Raw genomic sequence first — 18,936 nt, 5'->3', positions numbered from 1 at the left:
TGGTAAGGTTATTCTATAGAGGTTAGGTTTGTTTCATGGCAATCCTGAAAAGTTACGCGTTTCTGAGAAAAACCAATTATGACTAACGAAAATTCGGACAAACAATACATTATGACTTAAAACTATTTGGGAAACAATAGAGACCCGTCTGTGGCATGGCTGGAAGGGTGGATTGTATGTACGTTAGTAGGATTGTGGGCAGTTAGTAAAAAAGTGTAAATACCCATACGGTCTATTTTGACACAGCAAAGCGTTGATCCTCTCGACTATTCTGTCGAAGGCACGCGCATACAGGCCGCGGGCGGTGGCGTCACGAGCCACGGCCGCTTCGGTGGGCGAGCAGTGTCGCGCTATGGTCTCCCCTCGAGCCACCACACTGCTGCTAGTGAGGCACTCGCGGAGGTCTCCTGTCTCTACACCTAATAGGCACGATGCTGGAATGAATATTAATAAGAGTTAAAATGCATGCTACTTATTTCTTGTGTTGGTTATCTATTTCAGAAGCATTTGAAGCTTCAACGAGTGTATTTTTAGTTATTTATAATCAGTTTATAATGCTTCATAGCACGAAAACTACCCAAGTAAATAGATATATAAGTAGTTTATAGCACCAAACCACTATACTTTACGATCAAGAAATACTACGAAGATATGTATAGTTCCTTATATAATAAATTAATGAATAAGTTTGTAAATATAGTTTAATTAAGTTCATTGTACCTACTTCTCTTAAATAAATATTTTTCATTTTTTTTCATTTTCATATACCAACAAAACAATACACAAACAAAACAAGAATACAATTTCTGCAGGCAATATTTTTATAGCGATGATAATCGTACCTACCTACGTATCCTTGATACCTTACCTCTATGTAAAGGTGCCGTGTCGATTATCGTAGCTTTGTTATCAGTGTTATCTTCCCCCGCGGTCTCCCCAAATTCTATATCGCCGAGATGTAATATTGCTGATAGCATTTTGTAAATTATTTGTACCTCCTCCTCTTGAAATCCGACTACCTGAATTGAAAATAGTAATGTTTTTTTGAGCGAATAATTTCTCATAGAGTAATTTGTGGGCGGCAGGTATATACTTACCTAAATGTTTTCTTCCTTACCTTAAACGCTTGATTTAACTGCCGCCAGCGGTGAACATTATGTTCACGATGAGCAACAGAAAGTGGTTGTAGGTATCGATGCCTAGATTTGAGTTGTTCGTCAAGGTAGAATTTCCTCCAACGCCCTTCACTTTCCAAACCATCATATAGATAGTAAAATATGTGAAAATTGCTTTCGCCTCTGCAAATAATGTTGGCTTAGTAAATTATCCTTATCGAGGAAATCAAGACACACAAACGTATCTACTAACTCACAGATGTAATCAATACGCAATAAGGATAAATAGTGGCACTCACAACGCTTGGTGAACAACCCTCGATTGTTCTAAAAGATAAACAGAAATCCGTGCCCCAGATATCCTCCCCACTCTCATGAGAGACAAATCCAAATATTTGCCGAACCGCGAACTGTTGGCGTTAATGCCTGTTCGAGCGTTTCCAAACGCCTCCATGATCGGGTTTACTTGCAGGATTTTATCTTCTACGTTGCCAGATTGTGTCTGGAATAATAAGAAAAGTAGGAATTGATTTCAAGTACGTTATGCATATTCTATTAGATTTACTTTGCATATAAGTATATCGATATCGATACTGATAAGTGTCGTTAGGAAAAAAAAATTAAACGTAATTATGAACCAGTCCGTTGTCCGTAGATCTTTTGTCGACTGTACTTGCTAGTATTACAAAACAATAGAAGTCATTTGAGAAGCAAACTCGAAGACAAATGAATGCTGTTAAGCAAAAATGTGTCAAACCACATTAATTTTGCAATACTGTGTCAACTTAAAGTGTCTTTTTTTTCGGTTTTTGCTAAATGAACGGGGGTTGACACATGCCTAATGATTAACAGCATCCAAATACCAGAACATCTTTATCTGCCTCTCCATCGCTTGAATATGCAAAAGCGATAAAGAGGCAGATAGCCAAATTTCGATTTTCGTGGTAGACCATCAGTACCTATTCATTTTAACCAGTTTGCGGTGAAGCTCACAGCGAATTTACCTTCGAGAGAAAGACCAGCTGTTTCAACAAGAGGTTGGCCGACTCCGTCTTACCGGCGCCACTCTCCCCTGATATAACTATAGCTTGGTGCTGTTTTTGGTGCATGAGAGCTTGGTGTGCTGCATCTGCGACAGCGTAGATGTGGGGAGGATTGTCCGAGCGGCAACGGCCTTGGTAAATTTGCTGACTCTAGAAATGCATAGATGATAAATAAATATTAACCTTGAACCACTCGGCAAAATGTAAAAATGTTTTTTATCACGTAAAACGTGTATATTATGTCATTTTCCGAAATAGGTATTAGGTACGTCGTGGGTCGGTCAAAAGGCGCATTTTAAAGTACATATGACAGGGTCTTTTATTAAACAATATACATATATCTCACGACTAAAGATTGCAAATTCTTCTATTGGTATAAATATATAAATAATACACTTGAAACAATGTGCCTAAAGGTCACGGTTAAGTGGTTGACCTATTCATGTAATCCATAATGAATGCACTTAAGATACATAATGTAAATTTTCAATTACCTTGGTAGTGTAAATACCTATGTCAGTGAAAGGATTGACCGCCACAAGTATATCTCCAATGTAAGTATATATTTGATTTTGGTTATATCTTTTCTGTAGTTGCTCTACGATGGCATCTTCGGTCAGTACTTCTAATGTTGCTAGATCATCAGTATACATTTTTTCTGGACGTGCTTTTCTATGTGACTTTAGTTTTCCTCTTTTTGTTGTTACATCGGGGGCTCGACAACTTCGGCCTTCAGCTCGTTGGCGTTTTATTTCTGCTTGAAGTTCTTTGCGAATCTGGAAAACACAGTAATATATAGTTCTATATAACGTAACTTTTTGTGATATTGAAGTCTCATTTACATTATGGTTTACTAACCTTTTCTTCAAAACTACTGACAGCTAATAACAGAGGATGCTCTAGAAGTTCCCTCGCGAATGGTCTTTGGTTCATATCTTTGACCAAACACTCTGCAATGAAATCTGCTAATTGTGACGAGAATAGCTCAGGATGCGCTAACGTAGGAGGTGGATTCCGTGGTATTTGGAACAATGCCCTCATTGGATGAAGTCCGGATAAGGGAGGTTCGCCCTCGGCTAGTTCGATGGCGGTAATGCCGACTGACCAAACGTCGCATCTGCAATCGTATGACTGATCCAACTGCTGTTCACAAGCTATGACCTAGAAGATGATGGAACTTAGTTTCAGAAATATACATTACCATGATGATTATTTACATTTACGCCAAAGACATCATTTGTATTTAATTGACAAGTAATATGACTACTTAATATGAGACTGATATAGAATATAGAACCATGATTATTTAACGACGATTTCAATAGTTCTCGATTAATCGGTAGACCTCGCATATTTATTAAAGTTTCAGTTCATTGTGTGAGTCAAGAAGAAGATGTTGGCAATATATTATTTTACCTCTGGAGCCATCCAATAAGGTGTGCCTACTGAAGTATTTCTCCGAGCAGCGGTCGCAGCTAAATGTGAGGAAACTCCAAAATCGACGAGTTTCACTTCGCCGTTCTCAGTGAGTAGAATATTATGGCCCTTGACGTCCCGGTGCATGCAGCGGTGAGCGTGGAGGTGGGTGAGTGCGCGGACCGTCCCTCGCAGGACATAGGCCAGCTGCGGCTCTGTGAGATTATTCCCGTGATCGCGGATACCAGCGCATAGATCTGTCACTGAACCTCCGGTACAGAGCTGAAATAGAAAGATAATAAAAATAAATATAGTAAAGTTAAGTGTGGTAAATTTAAGTCTGTGGTTAAGTGTAATAAGCACTAAAAGTATTCCTCAAAATAATAAAACAATAATATAAGTATTAGATTCGGAGGGATTTAAGGGGAATGGCAAACAAAGAGAAATGTGGATGTGTGAGAGACGGTATGAAAATACCTAGATATATTACAAAAAGTAATTACGGAGTAGGAGTTCATTATTTTTTCCGTCAACTGCATGCAATGGGACTATTTTGGGCTCTTATGAAGTCAGTTAATAAAGATAATCACGGAAACGCAGCCAATTACAAACTAAGGGGCCTACTAGCAAAGATGACAATCACACTTTGACAAACTCCAAACGAAGCAAAAAAATGTATCGGCATGACAGATACTACAAAATGTCACGTGAATATTTACATACATTATTTGTTTCAATTGGTGTCTTCTATCAACGGTTGTCACCTTGGCTCCCCTATTTAGTATGCTTGATTACAAGTTACTTCCCAGCTTAGAATTGTTTAAAATTCTCTTACCTCCATGACGAACCATATCTGGTCATCATCAGAGCAGACTCCACGCTTCAAGAACAGCCCGAAGAATTCTGGAATATTTGGATGGCTGGACAAATCCCGAAACACTAGGAATTCCTCCTCAATCTCTTCGATGTTTTCAGTGATGTTCTCCAAGATCTGAAATTCAATAATTGCCTTTGTATAAGGGTTTAGACAATGCGAGAACTCGCTTGCGAGTTTCATTACATTGCGGTTTTTGATCGATCGGTTGAATTGGACGTAACCAACAGTCCGCAATGTAACTAAAATCGCATGCGAGTTCGCGCGCCGTCTAAATCAGCCCTAATAATAGCAAAGATACATTGATTAAGATGGGTAAAATTTAAACAATCTCGTGCTTCGAATTTGACAGGTAAACGAGATGGCGCTGTCAACTCCATAAATTTTGCGGTAACTCTGATTGTCAAAAGTTAACGTTTGGCAATTCAGTGACCGCAAAACATATGGCGCACTTACAGTGCCATCTGTTTTGGGTGTCAAACTAAGGGACACGTATTTTTATTAAACTTTACCTCTATTACAATCAATTCTTTGATAATAGTATAGGTACTTAACTTTTGTAGTAGTAGTTAGTAGAATTCTAAGAAATATTCATTTGCATAAAACATTCACATATTTATTTTATTGTAAAATACAAAATTATTAAATTTGGCAAGCATATAAGATAATCTAATTTTAAATATAACTAGATATGCAATATAGAGCAGCTAAAAACCAGTCAACCTTATCAACATTTTCAACATAATCATAATTTTAAAATATCCAATTATGCAGTGATGTACATCTTAATTAAAAAGCTTAATATGACGCTCATTGTCACGCTTCTCCGCACCGGCGATCGGATAACGGTGTGCGGACAGCCTTACATAACATGTTTTATATTCCGAACATTGACACTAAGTAGTGTAGAACGAGAGGCTACATAGTTATGTGTTATGTATTGTTTGGCGGCCTTGACACGGATACTAAGTTTTGAGATAACATCGTCGCAATCAATTACAGACGGCATGTTAACAATGGCCAGCAGAATGAATGTTTGTTAGCGGTGATCGGAGGTCGAGTATACTTAGGAGCTTTCCTGTGCCTATTAAAGGTATCCTGCGAAGGCTCTTTTATATTACAAGAATCGTCGATTCATGTAAGTTATGTCAAGATTAATAAAAACTTTTGGTATGGTTGTTAAATTTATATAAATTATTGTATTGACTTACGATTATATTTATTTATTTTAATTAAAAGTCCTATCTGTTATTTTTAAATTACTCTGTGATAACGATAACATTTAAGTATGTATTCATCGTAATATTTTCATCGGTTACCGTGAAAGTCTCATCAAATAAAACTATGGAAATAGATTATATCGCGTATAATGAACTTATAATACCTAAGTGCCGACTTTTCGAACCCTTTACAACTCACCATCATTCATCATCATTTTACAATCAAGCTGTACGATAACGTTTATGTGTATTAATAGGCGTAGAATTTAAAAATGATATGTAATTTCTGACGATAGTCAAAATAGGTTACTTCAATAAACAATAAAAATTAACTAGGTATGCAGTTAATTCGGTTTCACAGAAAACCGCCTATGGGGCATTCCACGAGACTGTCGCTTACATAACGCTTTTGCCTTGTATTGGTAGCTGCCACCTCAATAAAATACGTGAATCTCGAGAATATACTGCCAATTTGTTAGCCAAGTCATGAAATATTACCTGACCCAATATCGCTTACTCAGCATTTCCAGAAGTATTAGAAGAATTGCGTTATGTAAGCGACAGTCTCGTGGAATGCCCCTATTCGGTTCTCGATTCAGTTTTGCTTTGAACTAAAAATAACACTAGTTCATACATATTTACTACTACGAACTTACTACGAAGAGAGTACGAATATAATTCCTTAATCAACATAATCTACCATAAATTAATCTTCAATCAACATTCATGAATCAGACTATAGAACATCTCTATTGGTAATTTATGCGGTTACGGTTGCGGGTCAAGTTCGGTGGAATTTATTCTAAAATCTCATTAGCATTTATAAACATCGATAAAAAAAAAATTATTGGAAAGTGCGTTTCAATATTTATTTAACCTTCGATTATTTTCGTCACATTATTTTGTCAAACTGTGAATTTCGTAACACTTGAAATCAAATTAATTATGCAGCGGTGAAATACGCCGCCGACTCAAAATTGGAGCTCGCCGTTCCGTTACAACGGCAACGGCTCATTTAGAGTTACTTTTATTGGCTTTTTTATTTTACCTAATAAACATTAAGCGGTCATAGCTACCTTATTAAGAGCAGGAATAAAAAAGCCAGATGGTCTCTGTGTAGTTCATGTTAGTAAAATTATGTTAAATAAAGTAGGTAACTCGCTTAAAAGATCACCTACAAGCTATTCTTGAATTAGGTATGACTAATATTTTCACTACCATAAACATACAATTACAAGTACCTATGCATTTGAGACGGGTTTCTTTTTAGCATATGTATGTCGTTTCATCGGTTAATCAAGTTAACAACTTTTGCAATCATTAGCGATCTCATGCAACCCTGTATAAATAAGTGCGTGGGTGTCCATTCACCTCTCGTGATACTTTTTAAGTAAACGGCCTGATTCTAACTTTAAGATACGTCAATTAATAGATCTAGAAACGATATGGATTAGATATGTAAGTGTCAAATGTGACGTTTCTTCAAACAAATACGCCACTTATGACACTGACACATCTAATCCATGTCGTTTCTAGGTCTATTAATTGCCGTATCTTAAAGTTCGAAACCGGCAGTTAAAGGCATCTACAGATAGGATGCAGGTGGAGTTAGATAGGTACCTAATAGATGATATAAGTACATGAACCATTTAATATTCAACTATGTACTTATCGATTATTATGATAGAAAATAGTCAATAATAAAAATGAAATACAATTATTCTGCTTTTGAATTTGGTATTATTAGGAAGGCGGAAAATCGTGCAGAATGGAGAGCCTTAGTGCACAAAATAACGACCTCATGTGGTCGCAACCCTCAGTCATGAGGAATCGAGGAAGAAGAAGACTACCAATTAAAGTGAGGTAAACACACCTTGACGGCAACTCGCCTGCCGCTCTTCTTGTCTCGGGCGCAGTAGACCTCGCCGTAAGTCCCCTCGCCGATGAGCTCCTGCAAGGTGAAGCGGTCGCGCGGGTCGCCTGCGCCGGTTAGCCACACATCCTACCAATTAAAGTGAGGTTACCACACCTTGACGGCGACTCGCTTGCCGCTCTTCTGGTCTCGGGCGCAGTAGACCTCGCCGTAGGTCCCCTCGCCGATGAGATCCTGCAGCGTGAACCGGTCGCGCGGGGTCGCCTGCGCTGGTTAGCCACACATCTTACCAATTAAAGTGAGGCTACCACACCTTGACGGCGACTCGCCTGCCGCTCTTCTTGTCTCGGGCGCAGTAGACCTCGCCGTAGGTCCCTTCGCCGATGAGCTCCTGCAGCGTGAAGCGGTCGCGCGGGTCGCCTGCGTCGGTTAGCCACACATCCTACCAATTAAAGTGAGGTAAACACACCTTGACGGCGACTCGCCTGCCGCTCTTCTTGTCTCGGGCGCAGTAGACCTCGCCATAGGTCCCCTCGCCGATGAGATCCTGCAGCGTGAACCGGTCGCGCGGGTCGGCCGCGCGGTCCAGCTCCACGTGCTGCGAGAGCCCGCGGTACGCCATGTCGCTGCGCATCGCGGCTCACATTGACGTGTCTGAAACAATACATATATACTTAGTTAGTAACAAAATTAAAGTACACTGTACTACTACTAGGTATTCAGTGAACGGATATGTATTAGCGCAGCTTAAATTGGAAAAGGAACCTAAAAAACGATAGTATTTCAGGTGACAGATGGTGGATACACCATCTGTCTTCAACGAGTACTGAGATACTTCGGTCACATAGCTCGCAGAGACCCTGACAACTTGAAGAGACTTGTGGTGATGAGGACGGCAGACGGCCTTGAGGACCAAATCCAATGAGATGGTGTGGCCAAATATCCACCCAGATGGACATCACACTAAGCAACGCTTTCCACAAAGCAGCCGACACGCCGACAGGGAGAAGTGGAGAGCTGCCATAGGAAAAATTAGCAAGCGGAGTCACGATCGTCAGCAGCGAGGAATCGACTTAGAAGAAGAAGTACTACAGGTACTTTTAATTTCTAGTGTAATGTTTCTAAGCGTATAATTGCCTTAGTTTTTTAGGGCAGCGGCAGCAACATTTTCTCAATAGGGCTTATTTTGGGAGATAGGTATCTATTTCCGATAGAGTCGGTAGCTACGTACTTAGCTCACAGACCGTTTAGGTAATTACTGGAAAACAGGCACATAGAGTCAGACCAAGTTAAGTTGGCAGCGATTTTGCTAGCATAGACTGTGCAAGTGTTAAGTAAACGTCATAATTTCATAGAAGTTTGACGTTTAAAATAACACTTGCACGGTCTGTGGTATAGAATTCGCTGCTAACTTAGCTTGGTCTGACTCTACATACGTGCCTGAGCTCTTATAATTGAGATAACTTTGCATTAGAACGGGGTGCAATAAAATGCTAATATCATAAGTAGGTAATAAAATAATTATTGCTTGGTTCCTCTCTCTGCGGCCCTGACCACCGGTAGCTTGGACCTTGCCCCGCTGCTGGCGGCACCCTAGGTTAGGTTTTTTATAATGTGTTTATATGTATTTTTTATTGTTTTTATATTTTACTTTTACATTCATATTATAAAAACCCTAGCCTAAGAAGGATGATGAATAAAGAGAATTATTGCTTAGTAGAAAATTATCGTTGTTACCGTTCGCTAACAACATAGTATTTTATTAATAGGTGCATTAATTAACAGTCGCAATGCACTTAGACGATGTAAAAAATACTGCAACTGGCACGTGAATCCGCTCAAACGTCCGGTAAAAACGAGGCTATTCGGTTACCGTAAAAACACCGATTTGCCAAGTTCTATAGTTAATTTTATATACTCGTTACCATTATGTGAAAGTGCACGAAAGCAATTTCGGTGACCATGCCAGGCCAAACGGGAAAGGCAACTTTGATTCGGCGTAAAATAAAAATTGAGTATCCGTTATGACGATTTTGGCCGAACAATGTAAATAAGTAAGTACAACATACTTTGAAAAATATTTCAAAATTAGACTTGGAGAATAAAACGAAGATAAGTATGGCCTTTTTATAGAAAGACGTAAACATGAAAAGAGTATCATATCACTGTTATCTACAGTAGTTATACATACATCTACAAATCGGTTTTTGCTTGAAATGAAACACTGCCGTATTCGAACTTCAAGATATTCACAAGAGATCCATTCTAGATACTTTATAGTTTAGATATCAACTAGTTCTCTTTTGCAGCGCAATTCGGGCAACCAATGTTACTTTTACGTTAGATAGAGTAAGATATCTATTAGATATGAATTAGATCTCTAGTCATATCCTGTGGAAATCGTTCAAGAGTATCTCCAGAATCGCGCAAATGTCAAATTTGACAGGTTAGATCTTAAACATATCGTTATCGTATCTTGGTGATGCCTAAAAGATGTCTAATAGATGTCTATTTCTTAATCCGAATCGGGCCCACAGTCTGTGTCATTTCCGTAATATTTCCGGAAATATTACTATAAAATCGATGTGTTAGTGTGTAGCAAAGTTATGAATCGCTTACACACGCAATTACACCGATTAGCTATTAAAATCACCTGTTGCCTGTTGTCTATGTCTACTTTTTGTTGGTACTTTGTTCCTTGAATTGTTATCTTTTATTCCTTGCGGATTAAAAAGTATCCGAGTTGTATTGTATACGAACCCGTTAAAACATTTTTTATTTATTTAATATATACCTAAATTCTGACCAAGCGAAATCGAAGGTCTTTCGGCTTGGGCAAAAATGCATTTACAGCCCTCTAATAGTCTCATTTTTCAACCGATTCTAGTGAAATATAGTTCTATTTTCTTATACATAGTTGCAGTTCCAAAGTTTTATGGTTCGTTCGAAATTGTGAAAATTGGCACGAAGGACTTACGCACCATTTGGCTACATGACGCTATTGACGCTTATAACTAAAGTGAGTCCGCTGTTATAAGTGATAATGACTCAACCAAGTAAGGACATATTTTCATTTTCAATTTTTCAAGCTTATCGCGAGATCTTTGACTCACAGAGCCACGAAGTAACCATCTAACGAATGTAGTTATAATACCCATCAATAAGTTAGTTTAGCCACGCCAGGCCCGACAGGAAAACGTCCCTACGAGGTGCTGACACCAATACTTGTTGCTTCACTCGCGATCATCGACCAAATACTGCTTGCTCCACAAATGGCGCTGCTCGTTTCGGACGTAAAAGGAGATTTGAATTATTTATTATAGTGCAATGAACGCTCGATACGTTTATGAAAGTGTAAACAACAAAAAACGGTTATCCGCTAATAAGTAGGGTATCTACTAAAATCATTTTATTAAATGCAAAGAGTGGAATACTATCGAAATAATAATATGAGGTTGCTAATTGTCGATTAAGTGAAACAGAGCAGCCGGTGAATTTTAAAATAATCGATATGTCGGAAGCTTAGGACAGGTCTTTATTTGTTATGAAAACAGGAGCGTGTGGAGATGAAAATAAGGACTACTTTTGTGTAGAGAAGCAGTCAGCGATTTACTTCTAAATTCATTTATTAAGGGGCCCACTGATTAATAGTCTGCCGGACGGTATCGGCCTGTCAGTTAGAACAAAATTTTGACAGTTCCGAACAACTGACAGGCCGATACCGTCCGGCGGACGCCGATCAGTGGGCCCCTTTAATACTAAGTATTGATAAGTACAATAATTGTTTATCGTATTTATATAATAGTGGGAAAGAAACTAGCGATATGGCATTATGAATACAATAGTACATAAAATCGTTGCATGCCACCTCGCCGGCGCACGCAGCGTCGTTGTAAGTGTCAGCATAAAGTATACCTTGTCGCACACCGGATGGCTGTTTTTAGAAAATGTACGTGACTACGTCATTGTGCATCAGTACTTATACTTAAATGTACTTGATATACAAACAAAAAATTAGGTAAGAACGACTTTGTCAGGATTTGTATCTAATTCTGATCCAGTTTTAATTCACTCTTATCATGAAACTCGAGACAAACTCGGGACCGATATACATTTGCGGAAGCTTTCTGACTGTAGTGCATATAATTCAAATTGAATAAGTATATCACAGAACAACGTGTGTCTCACGGAAGTTTTGTTATTAAAATATCACAGAACATATTAAATAGAATAAGTTTCTATTTAATATGTTCTGTGATAATATAATAATAATAAATTTCATTTATTCAAGTAACATGACTCATACAATTTGTTAGTATACAATATTATAAATTCTTATGTCTAATGTTAGTACAAACTTAACTACTTACACAAATTAAATATAATATGGGCAGCAAGAAACATGCTTCTCACAGCAGTGCCTCAAGTATGGACAGTCGAACCTGTCCGCGACAGAACGCAGGATGGGGTTGGGGCTGGCCCGCACCCGGCGCACCAGGGATGAGCATCGCTTGCGTATGGTCGCATAAAAGCAATCCATACGCGCCTCCGCAAACATCCCAGATGCGCTACAGAAGCGGGGCAGCCCCACCAGCACCCGGAAGGCGTTGTTATATTGGATTCGGAGGGCTCCATATGATCGCTGCGTATAATCCTTCCATAAGCTGCATGTGTATAAGGATGTACAAAAGGCTCTAAACAATGTGACTTTAACTTCTCTTGTACATCGAGCAAACTTACGGGCGATCATGTTAGCCCTCACAGATAGGGCCCTCCGTTCCCGCTCTATATCCATATTATCCCGCATATCGGATGTCACAAATGTCACAATATGGCCTAAATATTTAAAATTAACCCTCTCCAGTGGTGTGCCATTTAATTGTATTGGAGGTACCTCCCCTATCCTGTATCCTCTCGGGGTATCGTCTTGGGTCGTCCCATTCGTTTTTCGTCAAGTTCTTAAATTAGTCCTATTCTGCTTTCGTCACTCATTCTACATTCATCACAATCGTCGGTGGCTTTCAATGTAGAATGCGTGACGAAAGCAGAATAGGACTAATTTAAGAACTTGACGAAAAACGAATGGGACGACCCAAGACGATACCCCTCTCGGCTCAAACACCATGTACTGCATATATACTTATTCAATTCTTATTTCTGTGGTATATCACAGAATTCTTATTTCTGTGAAGTATATTTTATTGACACTTTGTAAAATAGTAACTTACTGCTGCTATGGCTAAATTTTATCTGACACATTGTAAGTACCTATACCTATACCAAAAAAATTGCAATTTAATTTAAGATTTTCTATATCTTATACATATTATACTTACCTACTTTTTACAGTGACGCGAATCTTAGTTAAGTTAATTTTTTTTTTTTATTATGCATGGGTTTACTCATGGCCACAGACTAGCCGAGGCGTAGACGTGGCCTACGATGGAGCGAGCTCGCCCAGAAGGTGCCTGTTCACTCTTGATTTGAAGCCCAAAATTAATTGATTTTTGAATTAATGCCCAAACCTGTTTTTAAAATAAGTAATTATAATCTTATCTGATAAATAATTGTTCAATTTTAATTAACCGTTAAAACGAGTTTTATGCAGATATCTTACTTTGATGTTATGTGTCAAGTCAAGCCATTTGCCAATAAGAAGATGAATAATTAGTTCAGAACCGTTTAAGATGATTTGTAAGATGGTAGTAATTGGATGGAATAAATTTCATTTTTAAATTTGCATACCTATGCATTCGACCGATTCTAAATATCTTAAGTACTTATACATATATTTATACTGTTAATTAGAGTAGTAAAGTGCATATAGTCGCACTTTTAAATTCGCCAGTTTGCTGTAGGTATAAAATTTGGAACAGACAAATATTTACTTACTTATACCTACCTTACCGCATAAAGATAGGTACTTATTCTTAACTAGTATGTATGAATTGTGACAAAATATTGGTTGTTACATTTGTGTCGTAATGCCCGTTCCTTTATTTACTTTTTTCACAAGTGTCCGACGGTGTCAACCTTGTCGCGTGGTGTGGCGTAACGAGTAGCGAGACATGAGATTTCAATTTATACGTACACCTGTTCTGATAGAATACCTTTTTTTACTATTGACACACAAAATAAGAGTACTTATAATGATGCAGTTGGGTGAATTTGTAATATCATTCTTGAAGAATGGAATGTCTTCTCTTTCCATTTCATAAAATTCTCGACTAGATAATATTAGGCTCTGTTTGGGTATCGTCTTGGGTCGTCCCATTCGTTTTTCATCAAGTTCTTAAATTAGTCCTATTCTGCTTTCGTCACTCATTCTACATTGAAAGCCACCGACGATTGTGACGAATGTAGAAATGAGTGACGAAAGCAGAATAGGACTAATTTAAGAACTTGACGAAAAACGAATGGGACGACCCAAGACGATATCGGAAAATTCACTCCAGTGTCTTGCATTCACACTGAACAAACATCACTGCACATTTTCAATACACTTTGTAAAGAAAAACCGTCGTGGTCGCAGCCGCTGTGGCGTTGAACCTAATCCATCATAACACTGAACTATATTAAGAGAATAAAGTCGTACATCACTATAGGTGACCGGCACTTGTGGCGTTATGGATCTGACGGTGTGACTGACAGCGGCGTCAGAAGTAATTAGTTCTCACAATGCTTTTATAATGAAGGCATTAAAATGTTTTCATGCAAAGAGGTTTTGCCGGCCGGCGGACGGACGCGGCAGGAGCGACACTTTCACTATTTGTGACTGTCACGGAGAATAACCACCGGCGCTAGCAATGGCGCGCTGTCCGATTATTTATTTACCTACCATGAGTGATAGTAACTAGGTAGGTTGTGATAAAGTCAGTCCATGAAAAGTCTGCAGCGGATTTGATAGCCCACGCAGTGCACGTGTTATTTTAAACGTCAAACTTCTATGAAATTGTGAGGCATAAATGCATAGATATAAGAATATATACAGATACCTTCCAAGCGAGCTGTCAGTGGGACCACTTTTTGTTTAGTGTACGATTAACAAAGCGACCCACTTTGCTGTAGCCATGTCGATAAACTATCGACATTTCTTGCAATTTTAATTTTACTTCAAAGGTTTAACTATACCTAAACTGAACAAAAACGCTTTTTTTCTTTATTGTGGTTATCAGATCACAATTCTATAGTCACGCCCCAGGAGAGAACCAAGGGAAAGTTCAGATATTTAATTAAAATACATAAATACCTACTAAAATAGGTGATCCGCAATAATTGAATTATTTTATTACATTATAACATATATATTATCCATTAGCATTTCAATTATGTTTCTGTTTAACGAAGATATTGAAGCTTCAATGAATAGCTATTTCGTTCCGCTGTGTAGCGTTTATCGATATATAACATGATTAAAATAGACTTTTCACATCCCTAAAAGAGAACACATATACGTTTTTACGCACACTAGTACAGTCATTATATCCAAAAAACCGACCCTACCCGTGAATAATTAGTTCTTGGATTTTTTTTTCGTAGGTCCCTCGGGGGGGTCACTGGGAGTGTAAATTCAAAAAGTAGGCTTAATCAGGCTCCTGCGTATATTCGAAAAATGGTTTTTTTTCCAAAAAAACGGTTTTTCTTCAATAACTCGGCCATTTTTGATTTTACAGTAAAACCGTAAGGACAAAAACTGTAGGAAATTTGATTCTCTACAAGTTAGTCCAGTCATTATATCCAAAAAACCGACCCTTACCGTGAATAATCAGTTCTTGGATTTTTTTTCGTACGTCCCTCGGGGGAATCACTGGGAGTGTAAATTCAAAAAGTAGACTGAATCAGGGTCCTGTGTATATTCGAAAAACGGTTTTTCTTGAATAACTCGGTCATTTTTGATTTTACAGTAAAACCGTGAGGACAAAAATTGTTCAGAATATGATTCTCTACAACTTTGTTTCCCTTCATTTATGCCGTAAAGCGTGGAACATAGGAGATAATGATAATATTTTGAATTTGTCGCGTTATTCAGGTTTAATTTCTAAAATATCGATTTTGGGGGAAAGAAGGTGGGAACCAAAATTGTTCAGAATTTGATTCTCTACAAGTTTAGTCCTCTTCATTTATGTCGTAAAGTTGAAAATAAACGAGATGTTGAAAATATTTTGAATTTGTCGCTTTTTTCAAATTTTATTTCCAAACTATCGATCCTAGAAGAAAAATTGTGAGGACCAAACTTGTAGAGAATCAAATTTTCTAAAATTTTTGTCCTCACGGTTTTACTGTAAAATCAAAAATGACCGAGTTATTCAAGAAAAACCGTTTTTGGAATATACACAGGACCCTGATTCAGTCTACTTTTTGAATTTACACTCCCAGTGATTCCCCCGAGGGACGTACGAAAAAAAAATCCAAGAACTGATTATTCACGAAGGGTCGGTTTTTTGGATATAATGACTGGACTAACTTATAGAGAATCAAATTTCCTACACTTTTTGTCCTTACAGTTTTACTGTAAAATCAAAAATGGCCGAGTTATTGAAGAAAAACCGTTTTTTTGGAAAAAAACCATTTTTTGAATATACGCAGGAGCCTGATTAAGCCTACTTTTTGAATTTACACTCCCAGTGACCCCCCCGAGGGACCTACGAAAAAAAAATCCAGGAACTAATTATTCACGGGTCAAAATCTATAATGACTGTACTACACATGCACAACCTGGGTCGCCTAAAAAGGGGACACTTGGATTTGAAGTCCATCTTGTCAACAGTATGGTTGTCCTTTTTTGACAAACGGCATTTTTAAAAGAGCAAGGAGAGAGAAATGATACTAGTTGCTGCGCCGTGAAAGAGAACAGACAGAGTAGGGGGCTTGCATAAATGACACTTGCACTGCGTGGACTATCAAATCCGCTGTAGATTTTTCTTGGTCCGACTCTAATATTCTCACCAGTTACTAGTCATAAATGTCATAATTAAGCCAGTAAAATTGATAATTGAACCATTGGCTTCGAGTTTAATTTGATGTTTTATTTTAACCACTCGCATCCACATGACAGCCAATTGACAGGTGAAGATTAATTTGTGTGATTAATTAGTAATTAGTCCAAACTAGAAAAATTAATATTTTAATGTCTGCGAAAGTACTTATTGTACGCGGTGTCTACTTTATTACCCAGGCCCCAATTTCACATCGGTGACAGGTGCGACGAATTGTAAAATCACTGTTGCTGACGTCACAGGCATCCATGGGCTACGATTACCACTTACCATCGGGCGGGCCGTATTCCTGTTTGCCACCATCATTGTATTATTTAAAAAAAGTTTATTATATCGGAAAAAAACAGATATTTCTCCTGCGAAGTTTCTGACAATTGTCAAAGATTTAGAAGAATTGTAGGTAATTCTTGACAGGTAATGAGTTATATGTCGGAATTTCGTGACAATTGTAGTGTTTCTTGTGACAATTGTCATAAACTTAGCAAGAGAAATATCTGTTTTTTTCCGATATCATAAAGTTTTTTTTAATAATACAATGATGGTGGCAAACAGGAATACAGCCCGCCCGATGGTAAGCGGTAACCGTAGCCCATGGATGCCTGTGACGTCAGCAACAGTGATTTTACAATTCGTCGCACCCGTCACGTTGGTGAAACAGGGGCCAGGTGAATCACGGTGGCTACTTAACCCAAATTACCTTATTCTTTTAAATTTATGAAAAAAAAACGAGCGCAATATTTCCAACTACCCATTTCCGATGACACGGAAACCTATTGTTTTAGTTCCTGTATGGTAACAATAAGATTTTATCACGTTCTTAATTTAATCTAGATCATTTTTAATTACCGGTATTCGCGTGAATCCGAGGAATTCAGCTAAGAATCTATTGAAACACTGCAAGACAACAAGTCATGTTCTCATAATAATGTATGCAAATGAATGACATGTTCCCAGGCTCCACGGTTAGTATTGTTTTATTGTTTCGGTACAAATTTCCCGTATTTATCTTGGAATTAAACATTTCGGTAAACGTTTTTGTATGTTGTCTGATCGAAGTCTGGTTTGTGGGTACTTAAGTGAACACTATTGTTAAGATATCGGTACCTATGCAGATTGTTTTTAATTATGTCCCACTGGGTTCTCGCGGAACTCTTACGAGTGTCACGATCGAGAATATCGCTAGATAAATAACTAGGTGTCTGTTCTTTCTCGTAAAAGTGAGATACCTAAACTGATACCTATATTTAAGGCCTGTATCTGAACATAACACACATGACCCCTAGAGGCATAATAATAGCACAGCAGTAAATCTACCATTACCAATCGTGCGTCATTATGAAGGAAAGCGACAAGTTTCATATTCATGATACTTCATTCGACCCTTTATAGGCGTCATTTACTGACACTTGTATTTATGGGAATATACTCGAATACAGAAAGTGTTGCAGTATCGCCGTAATGGGACCCACTTGCGCGTGGTGAGATACACCATTAACTCTTTGTTGGCTAGAAAGGCAACAGTGAAATTCACTCTAATATAAAATTTGAAAAATTGCTCATGAGATTCTCTCGAAGTAAAACAAAGAAGTCAATTTAAATATTATGTACGTATACTTTGGCGAATCAAGCAGTTAAGCACCGAAGAAATTGCATTTGAAATGAAGTTTCTATTCGTTCCGATTTAAATGGATTGCTAGATGCTCTTAGCGATCTTTCTTGGAATATAATATGATATCGCAGTCCGATTTTATAGGCCAACAATAGATTTAAGCGTGTTGGCACAACATGGTTGTCACGAAGCCTATGATCTGCACAATACAATCCTTTCAAAGCATTAGAGAGTGCTTGCTAATGCTTCTCCACGGTCGTTGGACGGATTATCTGCGAGTTCTGCGACAGATGGTATATGAATACATACGCGAAACCACACAGGAATTAAAACCTGTAAAGTGCTGACTAAAGTTTTTGTACCGATTTCTTTATTTGTAGGCGTTTACGACAAAAAGTACCCTGCATCCACATTTCCTGCTCATTTGTTTTTCATAATTTTTCACTTGAGTGAACATTCCGGACTTACGAGTTCTGTTATTCAATATCTGTCCACTGCTGTTCACTGTAGCGTCAATTTCCGAATATCATTAAATGAGGATTTAAATATTAAATTACGTATTCACGTGTATTTGTTTGACAAATCCTGTTGTATTGCCAGTATTTTATTTTATCTCTGTATTATTTTAGATCACTTGCAGTTTACAATGCAGAAGCGCTTGTGGCCTAGCGGTGAGAGCGTGCGACTTGCAATCTGGAGGTCGTAGGTTCAAACCCGGGCTCGTACCAATGAGTTTTTCGGAACTTATGTACGAAATATCATTGGATATTTACCAGTCGCTTTTCGGTGA

At 38.1% G+C, this 18,936-nt stretch overlaps 1 protein-coding gene across 1 annotated transcript in view; it reads right to left on the bottom strand.

Moving 5' to 3' along the window:
- LOC134680011 (myosin-IIIb-like) overlaps positions 1 to 18,936 on the bottom strand; it is a 44,051-nt gene that overhangs the window by 10,736 nt on the left and 14,379 nt on the right. Inside the window, exons 2-11 of the mRNA XM_063538986.1 lie at positions 8,011 to 8,195; positions 4,410 to 4,565; positions 3,575 to 3,856; positions 3,017 to 3,319; positions 2,653 to 2,934; positions 2,120 to 2,308; positions 1,415 to 1,617; positions 1,118 to 1,298; positions 869 to 1,019; positions 224 to 434 (exon numbers count right to left, since the gene is read on the bottom strand). Of these exons, the coding sequence (XP_063395056.1) occupies positions 224 to 434; positions 869 to 1,019; positions 1,118 to 1,298; positions 1,415 to 1,617; positions 2,120 to 2,308; positions 2,653 to 2,934; positions 3,017 to 3,319; positions 3,575 to 3,856; positions 4,410 to 4,565; positions 8,011 to 8,175 (2,123 nt within the window). The 5' untranslated portion in view covers positions 8,176 to 8,195. The remainder of the gene's footprint in view (positions 1 to 223; positions 435 to 868; positions 1,020 to 1,117; positions 1,299 to 1,414; positions 1,618 to 2,119; positions 2,309 to 2,652; positions 2,935 to 3,016; positions 3,320 to 3,574; positions 3,857 to 4,409; positions 4,566 to 8,010; positions 8,196 to 18,936) is intronic.

The sequence above is a fragment of the Cydia fagiglandana genome, chromosome 3 (genome assembly GCF_963556715.1).
Source record: "Cydia fagiglandana chromosome 3, ilCydFagi1.1, whole genome shotgun sequence".
Lineage (NCBI taxonomy): Eukaryota > Metazoa > Arthropoda > Insecta > Lepidoptera > Tortricidae > Cydia > Cydia fagiglandana.
The sequence above is the reverse complement of the archived record's forward strand: the minus strand, read 5'-3'. Positions and strand labels throughout refer to the sequence as shown.